At 38.1% G+C, this 14,083-nt stretch overlaps 1 protein-coding gene across 1 annotated transcript in view; it reads left to right on the top strand.

Annotated features, from left to right (window-relative positions):
- Window positions 1-1,119: 1,119 nt before the first annotated feature.
- Window positions 1,120-14,083, top strand: part of LOC137002148 (nuclear GTPase SLIP-GC-like) — a 47,744-nt gene continuing 34,780 nt past the window's right edge. Inside the window, exons 1-5 of the mRNA XM_067361655.1 lie at window positions 1,120-1,280; window positions 1,653-1,842; window positions 2,683-2,993; window positions 3,111-3,326; window positions 3,425-3,619. Of these exons, the coding sequence (XP_067217756.1) occupies window positions 1,755-1,842; window positions 2,683-2,993; window positions 3,111-3,326; window positions 3,425-3,619 (810 nt within the window). The 5' untranslated portion in view covers window positions 1,120-1,280; window positions 1,653-1,754. The remainder of the gene's footprint in view (window positions 1,281-1,652; window positions 1,843-2,682; window positions 2,994-3,110; window positions 3,327-3,424; window positions 3,620-14,083) is intronic.

Here is a 14,083-nt window from a genome sequence, read left to right as displayed (position 1 = left end):
TTTTTAATGATGACGTTTTTAATGATATATAAAATATATGTCAGGTTTTATGCATATGGTGGTGTGTTCTTAATGACTTTTTTTTCTAACATTAGATCCTCTTTAAAAATAAGCCGCATTATATATCCTTTCTTCCAGTATTGCAATATATCGTACCATAACCCCTGTATTGTGGTACGTATCGTATCGCCAGATTCTTGGCAATACACACCCCTAGTCTACTGAAAGTGTTGGTTAAATTGCTGTCTATGAACGAAAATATACCTCTCGGATTTCATCAAAAATATCTTAATTTGTATTCTGAAGATTAACGAAGGTCTTACAGGTGAGGAACTACATGAGGGTGAGTAATTAATGACAGAATTTTCATTTTTGGGTGAACTAACCCTTTAATGGTGGTTAGGCTACAACACTGTATTTGTCGTTTACTGCTTTGGTCCTATCCAACTGTTTTTGTCCATTGTCGTAATTCACTGAAAACCGAAGTGTTCCCAAACAGGAGACCTTACTGAAATGATTTGGTACGAACAGCCTATATGTTACACCCCTATAAGTTTTGTAACATTTAAAAGCTCTATATTCCAGATAGGCATAAAGTATTGTAGTATTACATATAACAATAATAATAAAAAATGCGTTAACATAAAAAAAAAAAAAAAAACTTTTGATTAGGGGTGTGATGAGATCTTGTCATGAGATAATATAACCTAGAAAAGGGATATTATATATCTATTTGTCTCTAACTACTTTTGAGTTACCTAGTTAGACAAGTTGAGTGACCTAGTTAGACAAAACAAAAGTTCATATTGTATCTCAGTCAATTCTCATTTACCTAACAGACCTGAATCCTTTATATTTGTCTTTGAAGCCTAGTCTAGATTTTCATATGGCCTGCAGGGCAAAGAGACCATTGTGCCCCTTTGCTTTCACTTCATGTGCTTTTTAATTTCATTATTCCTGAGATCTGTATTGTATAAATTATATTGGTGGACTAAAGCTCAGTAAAAAAAGATCTAATAAATATTACATTTAGTGCAATATGAAGTCAAATAAAACTTGAGACTTTTTTTTTTTATCTTTTTAATTTTTTTATCCCTGCTTAGCACACAGTGTGTTTCATTTGATATCAGGATGGTTTAGCAAGAAGTCCACACCCATAAGCTGTGTCTGTACATGCAGAATTAACATCAGAACTCTCCTAGTCAAAGTTCAGAGCTTGACTTGATCGCTGAATCGACGGCAGTGTCTTGTTCCACAGACATTATCCTGAGAAATACAAGGTAACACTTACCTCAAATTATTCTAGTTCTCAAATTTTGAAAAACTAATTGTTAGTAAATGTCAATTTTTTTAACTTAGAGTTGCGCTAATGCTGTGTCTGTAATAAAATAAATAAATGTAAGCTAAAAATGTGATAATGTTTGATAAAGAAACAATGTTGAAGCAAAACATTTTAGAGTCATCACAGTTCTCCCTTATAGCTGTAAGCTGAATAAAGAATTCTTGCACTAAAACTAGATAAAATCTATAAATAATAAATATAGGCTAAATTATGTTCTATTTCTGATATGAAAAGCAGCATGTTAACAGTGCATAAAGTTGGTTAAAAACAAATCTACAAGTGCTTGATCAGAGTGTTTTTCCCCCTCCAGGATCCATCGATCTCACAATGGCTAGCCAAGGTAAAAATGTTTCTCAAATAAAAAATAAAAAAATGACTGTGCATTTACTTTACAGACAGTGATTGAGGCAAAATGAGCGGAATGAATCCTCTCATAGGTACTAAAAGAAAGCGTGGTCACGAATCATCTGACTCGAACGTAGAGTCACTGCTGACAACAGGCAAGTAAAATATTAATCTTTCCCTTAATCCTGTACTACTAGAATAAATCACTTGGTTGCCAAGAACGTCTGCACAAATTTTCTTTCATTAATGCATGCTTTAAAGGGATAGTTCACCTAAAAATGAAAATTATCCCATGATTTACTCACCCTCAAGCCATCCTAAATTATCTTTTTTCAGACAAACTCAATCAGAGATATATTTAAAAATACCCTTAGTCCTCCAAAGTTTATAATGGTTGTGAATGTCTGCCAAAAAAAAAAAAAAAAACATTGATCCATTAAAATCCATACGACTCCAGGGGGTTAATAAAGGCCTTCTGAAGCAAATCGATGTGTTTGTGTAAAAACTTTATAAAGTAAAATAACAAGCCTCTGGTGCGACAGCCATACGCATTCGACGTACGTCCAAAAAGCGTTAACTTCAGCAACGTAGTACACAATGCAATGACCTTCTACACTACGCTATGTCCCACTCTCAAGAAGAGAGTGGACAACTAAATCATGCTCACTGCTTGAAGACTCCATTTTGTATTGTTTTGCAAATTTTTTTGCAACAGATTAATTAATAGCCTACGCATCGAACTCAGTTTGCAAGGCCACTGTGCGTGACAAATTTTCAGTATCACGAATATGAAAAAACACGAAAAAATTCAGACTCAATGTGCAAAGGCCTTAAGGATATTTTTAAATATATCTCTGATTGTGTGCGTCTAAAAGAAAAAAAGTCAACTACACCTAGGATGGCTTGAGGGTGAGTAAATAATAGGATATTTTTCATTTTTGGGTGAACTATCCCTTTAAATAATCCCCATTGTGATTTTCTTCTTCATGGTGCAGATATGGAGATCATGTTGAAGGCAAAGCAAATCATGAAAAGAGTCACTGACAACTTAGTCTACACAATCATTATGCAAGGAGACATCATTTCAAAGATAAATAAAATGAATAATGTCAGCAGGAAGAAGGCAACCATTGGGATATTTGGAAAATCAGGTGAAGGGAAGAGCTCCCTGTTAAGTACAGTCTTGGGGAAAAAGGATCTTCTGCCATCTGGTTGTTTTGGTGCCTGTACAGCCGTTGTTACTCAGGTGGAAGCCAATCTGACTGACTCCAACTACATAGCAGAGATTGAACTCTTCTCTAAAGAGGTTTCCTCATTTGTATTCATTTTACTATGCTTTTAAAGTATTTAAAGCAAATAGTTCTTTATAAATATGTAAATAAATCAGACTGGATGGAAATAAATCCTTATTGTACCTCTGCAGGAGTGGGAGAAAGAGCTTGAAGATATTTTCAGAGTTTTATCAGATGAAAGTGAGGACAGGAATCAGGACATGTTTGACATAGCTGTAGAAAAGATCACTGCACTGTATGGAGATGATGCAGATAAGAAGACATTAGACGAGCTCAAGAAAGATGACAAATTTGCTGAAATTGAAACCTTTTTGTCTGTCAGTAAGAAAACGATCTCAAACAATGATGTAAGTAGCCTAAATATGTTATAATTAACCCCTGATGGTTCATAACATTAAATGAATTTGTATATGAATATCCTTAACATTAATTTTTTTCTAAACAGGTCTCTGAATTTGCCAATGATGTTGCATGTTACATTCTGCACAGTGAGTCCAGTCCTGGTGGCTGGTACTGGCCGCTTGTGAAGAGTGTGACATTTAAGGTTCCAGATAGTCGTGAATTCCTGGAACACATCGTGCTTGTTGATATTCCTGGAACTGGAGACTGCAACAAGTTAAGAGATGACAAGTGGAAATCTGTATGTATATTACTGCACTCTTTTCCAATGAACGTTTTGTTAACTATACATACAGCGTTTGGGGAAAGTTACTTTTAAACAGGTCATGACATGAGAAATCAAATTTTGTCTTTGTATTAGGGGTGCGCTGATACGATATTCAGTATCAGTCAGACGAGACCCGATCCAAATCCGATATTTTGTGCATATAGCCTTCTATTTTGTTATACCACACAACAGTGATTACTAGGTGTTTGGTTTCATTTCTTTGACATTTTATGCATAGGTGGCTATGGTTAGATGTCTATTAAATTTTCACTGATTTTGCATTGTTTTAGCCTAGATGTCAAGGCTGTGTTTGGATGACTATTAGACATCTTTTAAATGCAAAATTGCTTGCTTTACATACATCTTTAATTATTTTAAAAACACATTTAGAATATTATAAAATTTTACCATTTTACCATATTTCCTGACCCCTAGAGCTATGTATGCCAAAAAATAAATAAATAAATAAAGTAAATAAATAAATATATAAATAAATTAAATAATAAAAATAAACATTACGAGTTATATTACCTACTGTACAACTTTTTACTCAAAGTAAAAAGGAATGTGTTTTCAGTATTTTTTTTTTTTTTTTTTTGTTCTTTGTGCACAAATGAGTGTGCAGGTCTAAGTGACTGTTATGGAAAAGAGAGAAAATTTTAATTCCGTAGTTTACAAAATATTTAAGCAAATTAAGTAAACTGAAAAGTAATGAGCTGTGGTAAGCAGGGCGGGACAGAGACCCTGGGAATGGAACAAGTCTCACGGAGCGAACTCCGGAAGGATAAAAGAAGCAGTGGATGAGTGATGACAGTTAAGGACGAGATAGGGACCTGGGCTATTAATGTTGTTTTATTTTTTTTTTTTTATGCTACAGTCAGGGACGTGCACAGACATTTTGGGGGGCAGGGGCTCAAATGGAAAAAGGGCACTTTTCATAATTATTTATTTAAAAAAATAATAAACCCTTAAATATATTAAGACAACTCTGACTTCCCTTACACTCACGCAATTGTTTTATACTCCACAGATTTCTACAAAATAATTAGTTCACATATAGAGACCATGGTTTTCTTTAGTATTCACTCGGTTTATCACAAGAGAAGTCAACAGCAACTATTTTCAAGTATCTATATATATTTAGAATAAATGACTGCACCAAGGAGAGGGACATAGTTTCACTAATAATATGTTTAAATCAATAAATCGTTTTAATTTTTTTGGTGATATTGGAATTCTTCTTTCATGAAGTGGACAATTTTAAGATTTTGTTTCATTTTTGCTGCCATGTGTTTTACTCTAATGGAAAGAAAACTCAACCCCAACCCTACACATTTAGATGGAGTTTGTTTTAAGCCTACTACCCTCCGTCTGTTTGCATCTGTAGATTTCTTCTAAATTAAACAATACAAGCTAATTTGCATATTTAAACACATCAATAATTTGTTTTCCTGAACTGTTAATGCTTAATGCATTATATATTATAACAAATGCCTACAGAGGGCGCCAAAAGCCTGCTGATTTTTGTTGTTACACAGCACATCACGATCAAATCCACGATCAAAGCCAACCACCATGATTAAAAATATATTATTAGTTAAATGATAATATTCGGCCACTTCTTTGTGATAGAAATACTGCAGCCACTGTAATTTCTTCAACAAGAATATGTGGACATCAAACATGCAAAGACAGAGCGAGGGTTTAAACTTTTATGTATTCTCCTGTGTAAGTGTAGATTTAATAATATCATTATGTAGCTAATGCTGTATTATGATTTTTAAATAGTTTTAACAAATCATGCATCCTTAGAAAACTGTCTAATGATGCGGTTCATGGATGCTCCTCTTCTGGTATTGACAGCCCAACCGATATCTTCACCATGGTTCAAACGCAATGCATAGCACAGTAAAATAATTGAAATTATAATATAACATAAATTAGTATCAAATCAGGCAGATGCGTTGATTGTGGTCAAACTATTAATGCAGCGTTACATGTATAAAATAACCCTTAAATAGCCAAAACTTTCAGGTTTGTGAACATAGGCTAGCCTACCTGAAAGAAATGCACGGGATGCATCCATCTAGGGCTTTTTTCTTTTTCGCTTCTCATCGCCAGACAGCAGTTGCATTTTCGCGGGAATAGTTGTCACAAGTTTTCAGGCAACAGCAAACTCGAGGTGAGGTGGGGCGGGGTGCGCGTGGGTGCGGGCATGAATGGCGTGTCGTGGAGTGAGGGCATCTGAACTCGACAAAGCCGACCTGATATAGTATTTTTTAATTTGTTTTATTCAGTAATATTTGTTTGAAAGGGAAGCTGTGCACAAACAGGAATATATATTAAATGTGATAGAGAGGATTTTTTCGTCGACTGAGAATCCAAAGACTGTTACTGAGTTTTTGAAATGAGCGCATGCATAAGAACAGCCCCCCTCCTTCACAGCTCATTTTAAAGGAACGCCTCCCAAAATTCGTGCACGAGTATTGGAACACGAGTGTTTACCACCGGCATTCGCTGTGTCATGTTTTTTGGATTCATTATGTCGGACTCACCGCAGGTAACTCATAATCTGCAGTTGTTACTCCTGTCTCCTGACAAAAACATTGCATGCGGCGCCTATGGAGTGTGGAAAGTTACTGGAGCGCGCAGCCGCGCACGTCTCTCACAAGGAACGTCACGGCAGTGATTGACATCGCGTAAACGATTGGCTGATGTTTTTAAGGCCCTACCTTGTGCACAGATGATGTATATTAATATTATTACTTTCAGTGCACCTAATAAATAGTCTTTTATCAGTTAGTAAAGACAGTTTCAAGTAATATTGCAAAAATGTATAAAACAAAACATCCTCTTTAGCACCTTTGTAAGAACTGTGGACGAACCAGACAAATGAATCATTTAGATGATTCTTTCAAAACATAATTCTAATTCAGAATTGAGGTTCCGGCTCCGGACCGTCTGCAGATAAAGCCAGGCTGATTACTTTTACGACACATGCTTCCTGATAGCAGAAGCGACATACCAAAGGGTCACCCAAGAAGACAGAGAGACAATCCAGACCCTTTTGTTTCCTTACTTCACAGGAGAGCCAAAGAGACTGTTGAACAAATAAATCTGCTTCAAAATTGTTCCAACAATTTTAACGGACTTATCAAACATCTTTTAACTACATACATTTTGCATTATGTGTCCACAAGTACTACCTGTAAACAGTTAGGCTTTAGAAACACTCACAATTCATGTAAATGTGTTAACTCTTGACTGAATGATTGAAAGTATGCCTTATTTGGACTTAATTTGATTCTTTCCCCCTTTCCTATATCCTGACTTGAATGAAATCTGTTTAAAATGTATTGTATCCCATTTAACAGCAATTAGGTTAAAATGGCAAGCTGCTAAAGCAGAGACAGACCGGGATGTGACACTTATGTTTTATTGGGGGCAGAGGAAGGCCCTCTTGAAACAGGACAATGTCTGATTGGCCAAGACTCCTCAGAGGTGTGACAAACAACTAAGTTTAAATGATCATATTGCAAGATAGTGAATGGAGAGAAGTTGGTTAGTAAACGAACTGGAGTTGGTTCTGTTCTGGTAAGAGAAACCATGACCAGAGTACCAAGAACAATGGAGTGACAAGAAGAACAGACCAGCCGCTCATTCAAGCCATCCAACCTTCACTCACTTTTCTTTTCTTTACTTAATTTTCCTTTACCGCTGAAAGTCTCGTGTCCTACGTTTCGCCGCAAAGTTCAACCAACGACTTTTGCCGCTTCAACTCCAGCGACAAAGAGACTTCCTTCATTGTTCCACACGGACCTGATCTGGACCAATCATCGACTTGGGAAACCCCTCTCTGCACGACGAGGGAAATTCACCTTTAAGTCAACGCAAGCAAGTACCTCCAGACCAAAACTGAACTGGTGCATAAATGAATGATTCATGGTTCGTTCTGGTCCTTATGCATTGATAGGAATTCGGTTAATCAGATCACTCTCTCTCTCTCTGTCTCTCTCTCTCTCTTTCAAAACTCTTTCTCTCTCATTTCCTTCTTACTGCAACGCGTATGAATGTGTGTGTGTGTGTATGTGCGTGCCTTTGTGTTAGATTAGTTTGTGTTAGAATAAATAAAATCTCTTGTAGATTTTAAAAGGAAAGTGTCTTGTATTATGTGCTTTATGATTTAATGTCTTAAACTGTGATCAAGTTACCGTGCTCTAATCAGTGTTTTCACGATTGTTGGATATTTATATCCGTTACAAGAGCTTATTACGGCTCGAGCAAATGAACGCTGGACGAATCAGTTGCTCGGTCGTAATCTAAACAACTCTTTATAATTCCCTAAATATTTCATTTGAGCTAATTTTACTTCCTAGGGTGTTTTCCCTACAGTAATGGTGGAGAATAATTCGGGCAGTTTAATCTAAATTTGGAGCACATATCAAGTCATTTTGCTTTTTATCAACGCAAATTATTAAACCCCTCAGTGTTTGTGTGACGTATGCAGCGCGCACGGCGCGGTCCGTTTGAACGAGTGCCTGAATGAGTGAGAGCTGTAACCCCAGTCTGCTGTCTTGTCTCTAAACTCCAGTCTGCAGTAAATTTCAGATCTGTAGCACACATACTATAAGGTAAGAATAAAGCGTGTTCCTTAAATTCTAGAATGCCTTGTTTATAGCTATCCTGATGTCTGCGTGTTCCAGCGTCATTCAAATAGCTATAATAACGTTATTGTGTATCAGAGAGCTGAATTGAAACTAAACTGCATTTAGATAAAATAGTCTGTGCAGGACGAATACTCTCCTCACAGAACGGCAAGATCGAGCGTGTTCCTCGATCTGTTTCTAAAACTATATATTTATAGCTAAAGTGTCAGTGCGTGTTCCACTGTACTCAATCTGCTATTTTCCCCTTTGTAAAACATATTTATAGCTAAACTGATTATAGTGCGTGTTCCACTGTACTCAATCTGCTATATTCTCCCTTTTTGCTAAACGCTATACGCTTGCTTGTTTGAGCTCCCGAGCGCAATTTAAGTGATTTGAAACTGATCAAGTGAAGCTTTTGAACCTGTTATATTTTGCACGCAAAGAGACCCGCCGAGGTCGCGATTTTTCCATCTATTACAGCAGAAAGCTATCACTTAAAGTTTAAGCCCCACGTCGTAAAACAGCTACGAGTGGTGTCTCTTATTTAGAGTTGAAATGCGCCGACATTTCACGTAACGCTTGATTGTACGTGCATGTGTCTTTCATTTGTACAGTTACATGTATTTGATGTAATTCACATGTTCGCCACTATCATTTTTGTTGGTCGCCATAGTTACAGTCGTGGCACGGAAGTCTTAACCAACGCTTCCGGAAGAACGTCATTGTAAACAAACCGCACGGTGTTGCTAAAGCTAACCTCTGCAGTTGTTTACATTGAAGTTCATATGCTAAAGCCTTTAGCCTCGAAGCTAAGCTAGTTAACATCATTGTGTGAACACAGTGTCTGTTTTAGTAACTAAGTGATTTAACCATTTAAAACACTTCAATTTTATGTACACTTGTTGGTCTGTCCTTATTTTCCCCTTGACTTTCTCACTGATTACCTTACCTATATTTTACTTTAAATAGAAAAATATTGGTTTACAATTATTAATCGTTTTACCTGCATTTGACTTGAAAAAGAAATACTGGCTTACAATTTTTAATTGTCAAATTTGAATTTAATAAAACTAATTAAATTGAAATTGAAATCCTATTTTTCTAGAAAGTAATTTTAAATGATTTCTACATTTCCAAATTTCCATTATTTCTAATTTCATAACTTTCATAACTAAAATTATATTTTAGATCTAATTACTTCAGGTATGAATAAGCCTTGAACTTTAAAAGATTAAGCAAACTTATTCAACCAAAGTTTTTCCTAATTTTGACTCACATTTGTTCATTATTTTATTGCGTTACATCTTTCTTTTCCTTTTCTTGGTTATACACTTAGCCACTCTATTTTATTTATTCATTTACCTCTTTGTTTAATTCCCTTTTTCTTATCTCATCCCATTATTTTCATTTTTCCTCTTTCTTACCTTTTTCCTTTCCTCTTTGTATTCTAGCTTAGGAACGACACACCTGAGCCTTTTTAGGAGACATTGATAACTTATTACGAGTTTCAAACCAATCAGAGACAACCCTCTCTTACTAACATTTTTATTCTCATGGGTTAGTTGTCCATCAACTACCAATTATATCCTCGTAATTAGACAAAGGCTTCAGAGCCATTTGTGGATCTGGTCTCCTTTCTTCTCCTTTCCTTTTCCTCACGTCTTTCCTGTGCTCTCCTGCTTTCTTCCATCCTATTCTTCACTTTTGTAGGGATCAAGCTTGGACGAACCATCAATCAATTCTAAAGAAAGAGAAACACAATCTTTCCAAAGAAACAATTCATTAGGTTTTTGATTTTAATCAAACCCTTTTGTGTTCTCCATACTCCCTGCATTTGTAAACGCAATTTAAATTTTGACATTTCCTCCAAGAACATTTAACAGAGACAAGTGTTGAGCAACCGTTGCCTTCACAGCATCCCTGGTAAGCAGTTCAACTGAAGGTGTGTGGTGTCAATCCTGTCAAACTAAGAAAAGAGGTATCAGCATTATTATTGTCTTATTGTCCTTGCGAACATAAACAATAATATATATATTTTCTTTTCTTTTAGTTTTAGAAACAGTTGTTCATTAATAGAAAATATTTATTTGAAATAAATATTTCTCTAAATTAAAAAAAAAAAAAACTTACAATTTGTTTTAACATTTTCTCTCTTTTCCCTTTCTCAGTTGAGTGACAAAGTCCTCACATCACGAGTTGAAAACAGTTTTTCATTAATAGAAAATATTTATAGAAAATATTTCATCTATTGAAATTTGTTTTAACTTTTTCTCTTTCTCTCTCTTACTCAGTTGAGTGACAAAGCCTTCTCATCACTAGCCTACCTGTCTACAATCTGAGACCAACACGTAGCCATCACACTTCACGATTGGTGTACATTCACTGAACGACACTTAGCTGTTCCACCACATATAGGCTTGCACCCCACACAGATCTGTGTCAGTCTCTTCTCCCCAGCGTGCCAACATGTCGCAGACGGAAAACCCCACTGCCCAAGATGTGGACGCCTGGCTCAGCGGCATTACAAACTGCCTCATGCCAAAGACAATTGAACTGTTATTATTTTTAATAATAATCATAATTCTGAGAAGATTCCCGACGCATGATTCAAGCCAGAACCAAGACCACACTGAACTAGGCAAGATAACCAATTCTCTAAGCATTGCCTTCACAGCCCAGCTGAAACTAAGCGACAAGCACATCACCCACCTACAGGAGGAGCTGACACGTGCCCAGAACCGCATAGACAAGCTGGAAGTGAAAGTCCAAGACGACTTCAAACGTCAGACCACTGAGTTCCTGAGAGAGCTGATGCACATCCAACGCTGCGCAGACCAGCACAAGGTGAAAGCTCAAGACAAACTTGTGGAGCAAGAAACAAAGGAACAAGTTGACAAGCTCCAAGAAGCCCTTGCAGTTGCGGAACGTGACAAGCAAGAATTAAAGACTGTCCAATGTCACCTGGTAAACCAACTAGAAAACGCCAATTCTGACATTAAAGATAAGAACTTTAAAATCAATGCTCTGGAAGACCATTTGAAATGGTACAGCACTGAAATGGACCATCTAAACCAACAATTAGACGATGCCAACGGCAAGCTCTACATGGTCAGAAATGAACTTAAACATGTTCACACCCAGAAACCAGAGTCAAGAAGGGAGGGGCCTCCCTCAGCATCACCACAGCTGAGCACAACAGAGTCCCCCATCCAAGAACTGCCATGCAACGTTAGAAGTGAGTGGCCACAACCCACAACATCACCGGCCTTCACTACAGAATTCTTCCCTGTCAACCAAAGAGAGCTCATCCATGCAGACCCCAAAGTTGCACACGAGATGACCCTTAAAGACCTTAACAAGCTGGCTAAGAACATCACACAGTTCAACCCGAACTCCATGGAGAACCACAACATCCAGACTTACCTCCGAGATATTGACTTCTACCTAGAGGTGAGACCCAATGTGACTGACAGAGACAGGTTGTATCTCCTCAGGTCCACATCCAGCCCAGAGGTACGAAGCTTCTTAGATCGACAACCTGTTCACGTTAAGCACAACTACCAGCTATTACGTGAGTCACTGATCAAAGAATTTACAGGCCCAGAGTCTGAACATGGACTGTTAGTCGCCTTGGAAACCAAACAAGGTCGACAAGAGACTCCCCAAGCTTACTACAACCGTTTCCGACAAGCCTACTTAGGTGCACATCACAAACCTGAACTTGAAGAGGATGTGAACTTCAAAACCCTCTTCCTGAGAAACCTGCACCCTGGACTAAGTCACCATCTTGGCGTCATGGCCTGCCCAAGCACAATGTCAATCCAACAGCTACGTGACTTGACACACAAGGCCTACATCAAACAGAAGATGAACTCAAAGAAAGGTTTGAAAACAGCCACAATTTCAAACTCCGGCAGCCAAGACTCAAGCCGTGCACTGCAAGACAGCCAGTGGCATGACAATGCCACAGCCTGTCATAAAGGACACGGAGAACGTGACCCCCATGCCACTGACAGCTTCCACACCGACAGCTGGAAAATGCCATGGGACCAGCCACACTTCTCAAGAAACCCACCAGAAAGAAACATCTGGGATCCAAACTGGACAGCCCAAGTCCACCAACCAACACATTCAAATGCATCCACTGTGGGTAAGCGACGGCGGAACCCACCTCTGCATCACTCAGTTAAACACAGCACTGAGAACAAGAACGCCCAAGAACAAGACAGTTCCACCTCAGAAGACATGGAACAACTGATGAGGCAAATTACAGCATTCTTTGCAAACAACATAAACAGCAATGATCACAAGGATCAGTCACCCTCGTTATGACTAGAGACGGAACGGAAGGTCAGTGATCACCTGATCCACCTTCCAAATGGAGATGACTGCCACCTGTTCTACAACAGCACAGAACGAAGCGGTCTCTTGCAGCCAAACACCGCTGGAAACTCAATAGTACCAGAGAACACAGTTCTGGTTACTCATCACCCACCAATAAACCCAACGAGTTCCCATCTCAAGAACCATGCTTGTGCAACAGTAACAACAGTAAGCACAGAAGGTCAGACAGTCTGTCACAACCAGAAGGCATTACAAAAGGAATGCAACGTAGGAGACAAAGTTTTGCACCACAGCTCAACACAGCCATGTCAAACTTCCTCCTACCTTCTGCCAAAGAACTTCCTGCCTCACTGGACTGACTCCCATCAAATTAGGGATGATCTCTCATCCCAAGTCCAAGATGCAAAGAGCCAATCTTCATCTAAGCCCTTCAAGAAAAGGGGGGAGCAAGACAGACTGAACCAGATCTGACCATACCTACACTGCACTACATTACATTTTACACTACACTACATTAACATACTCACCAACATGCTCTTCCTACAGACAGATATTAGTTTCAGAACCTAGCTCAACATCGACTTAGCTACATTCACCATAAGAAACATGCAACCATCTGCCCAACAAGTAGAACACCTTTCATTAAGCTGGTACATGACATCTAAGATGCACGCAGTAGTGTTAGCCATACCAGGAAACACTTAAGTGTTTTATTTTGTTTTGTTTTCCTCTTCCTCTCTTTCCCTTCTTCTTTATAAGGTAAAATACCTGTCTGCCCCATAAGGGTCAAGGTCATGACATTAGGATTGACGCACCACGCCTAAGGTCTGAAAGCCATTTGAAAATTCGAATGTGAGCCCGAGAGAGCTCCATGATGGGTCACATCATTTTTACCACAAATGATGTCACCAGACAACCTAGAACAAGTTAGAAGAGATGGAAACTAACAATTTAATCACACAATGTAGAATAACACTCCCAAAATTGAACTTAATCCATCAGTACTCAGATAATCTAATGCCCTGCACCAGTATAGTGGTCAATCATGGAGGTGTTGTTTTGTTGTTGCTTTGTGTGTGTCTGCTTCGTGTCCATTTTTCTACAGTGTCCGCCGATGTCTTCATCTCAACACATCTCCGAACCAAGGGGGGATATGTAAGAACTGTGGACGAACCAGACAAATGAATCATTTAGATGATTCTTTCAAAACATAATTCTAATTCAGAATTGAGGTTCCGGCTCCGGACCGTCTGCAGATAAAGCCAGGCTGATTACTTTTACGACACATGCTTCCTGATAGCAGAAGCGACATACCAAAGGGTCACCCAAGAAGACAGAGAGACAATCCAGACCCTTTTGTTTCCTTACTTCACAGGAGAGCCAAAGAGACTGTTGAACAAATAAATCTGCTTCAAAATTGTTCCAACAATTTTAACGGACTTAT

The sequence above is a fragment of the Chanodichthys erythropterus genome, chromosome 15 (assembly GCF_024489055.1).
Source record: "Chanodichthys erythropterus isolate Z2021 chromosome 15, ASM2448905v1, whole genome shotgun sequence".
NCBI lineage: Eukaryota > Metazoa > Chordata > Actinopteri > Cypriniformes > Xenocyprididae > Chanodichthys > Chanodichthys erythropterus.
Note: the sequence above shows the minus strand (reverse complement) of the source record. Positions and strands in the feature narration are given on the sequence as shown.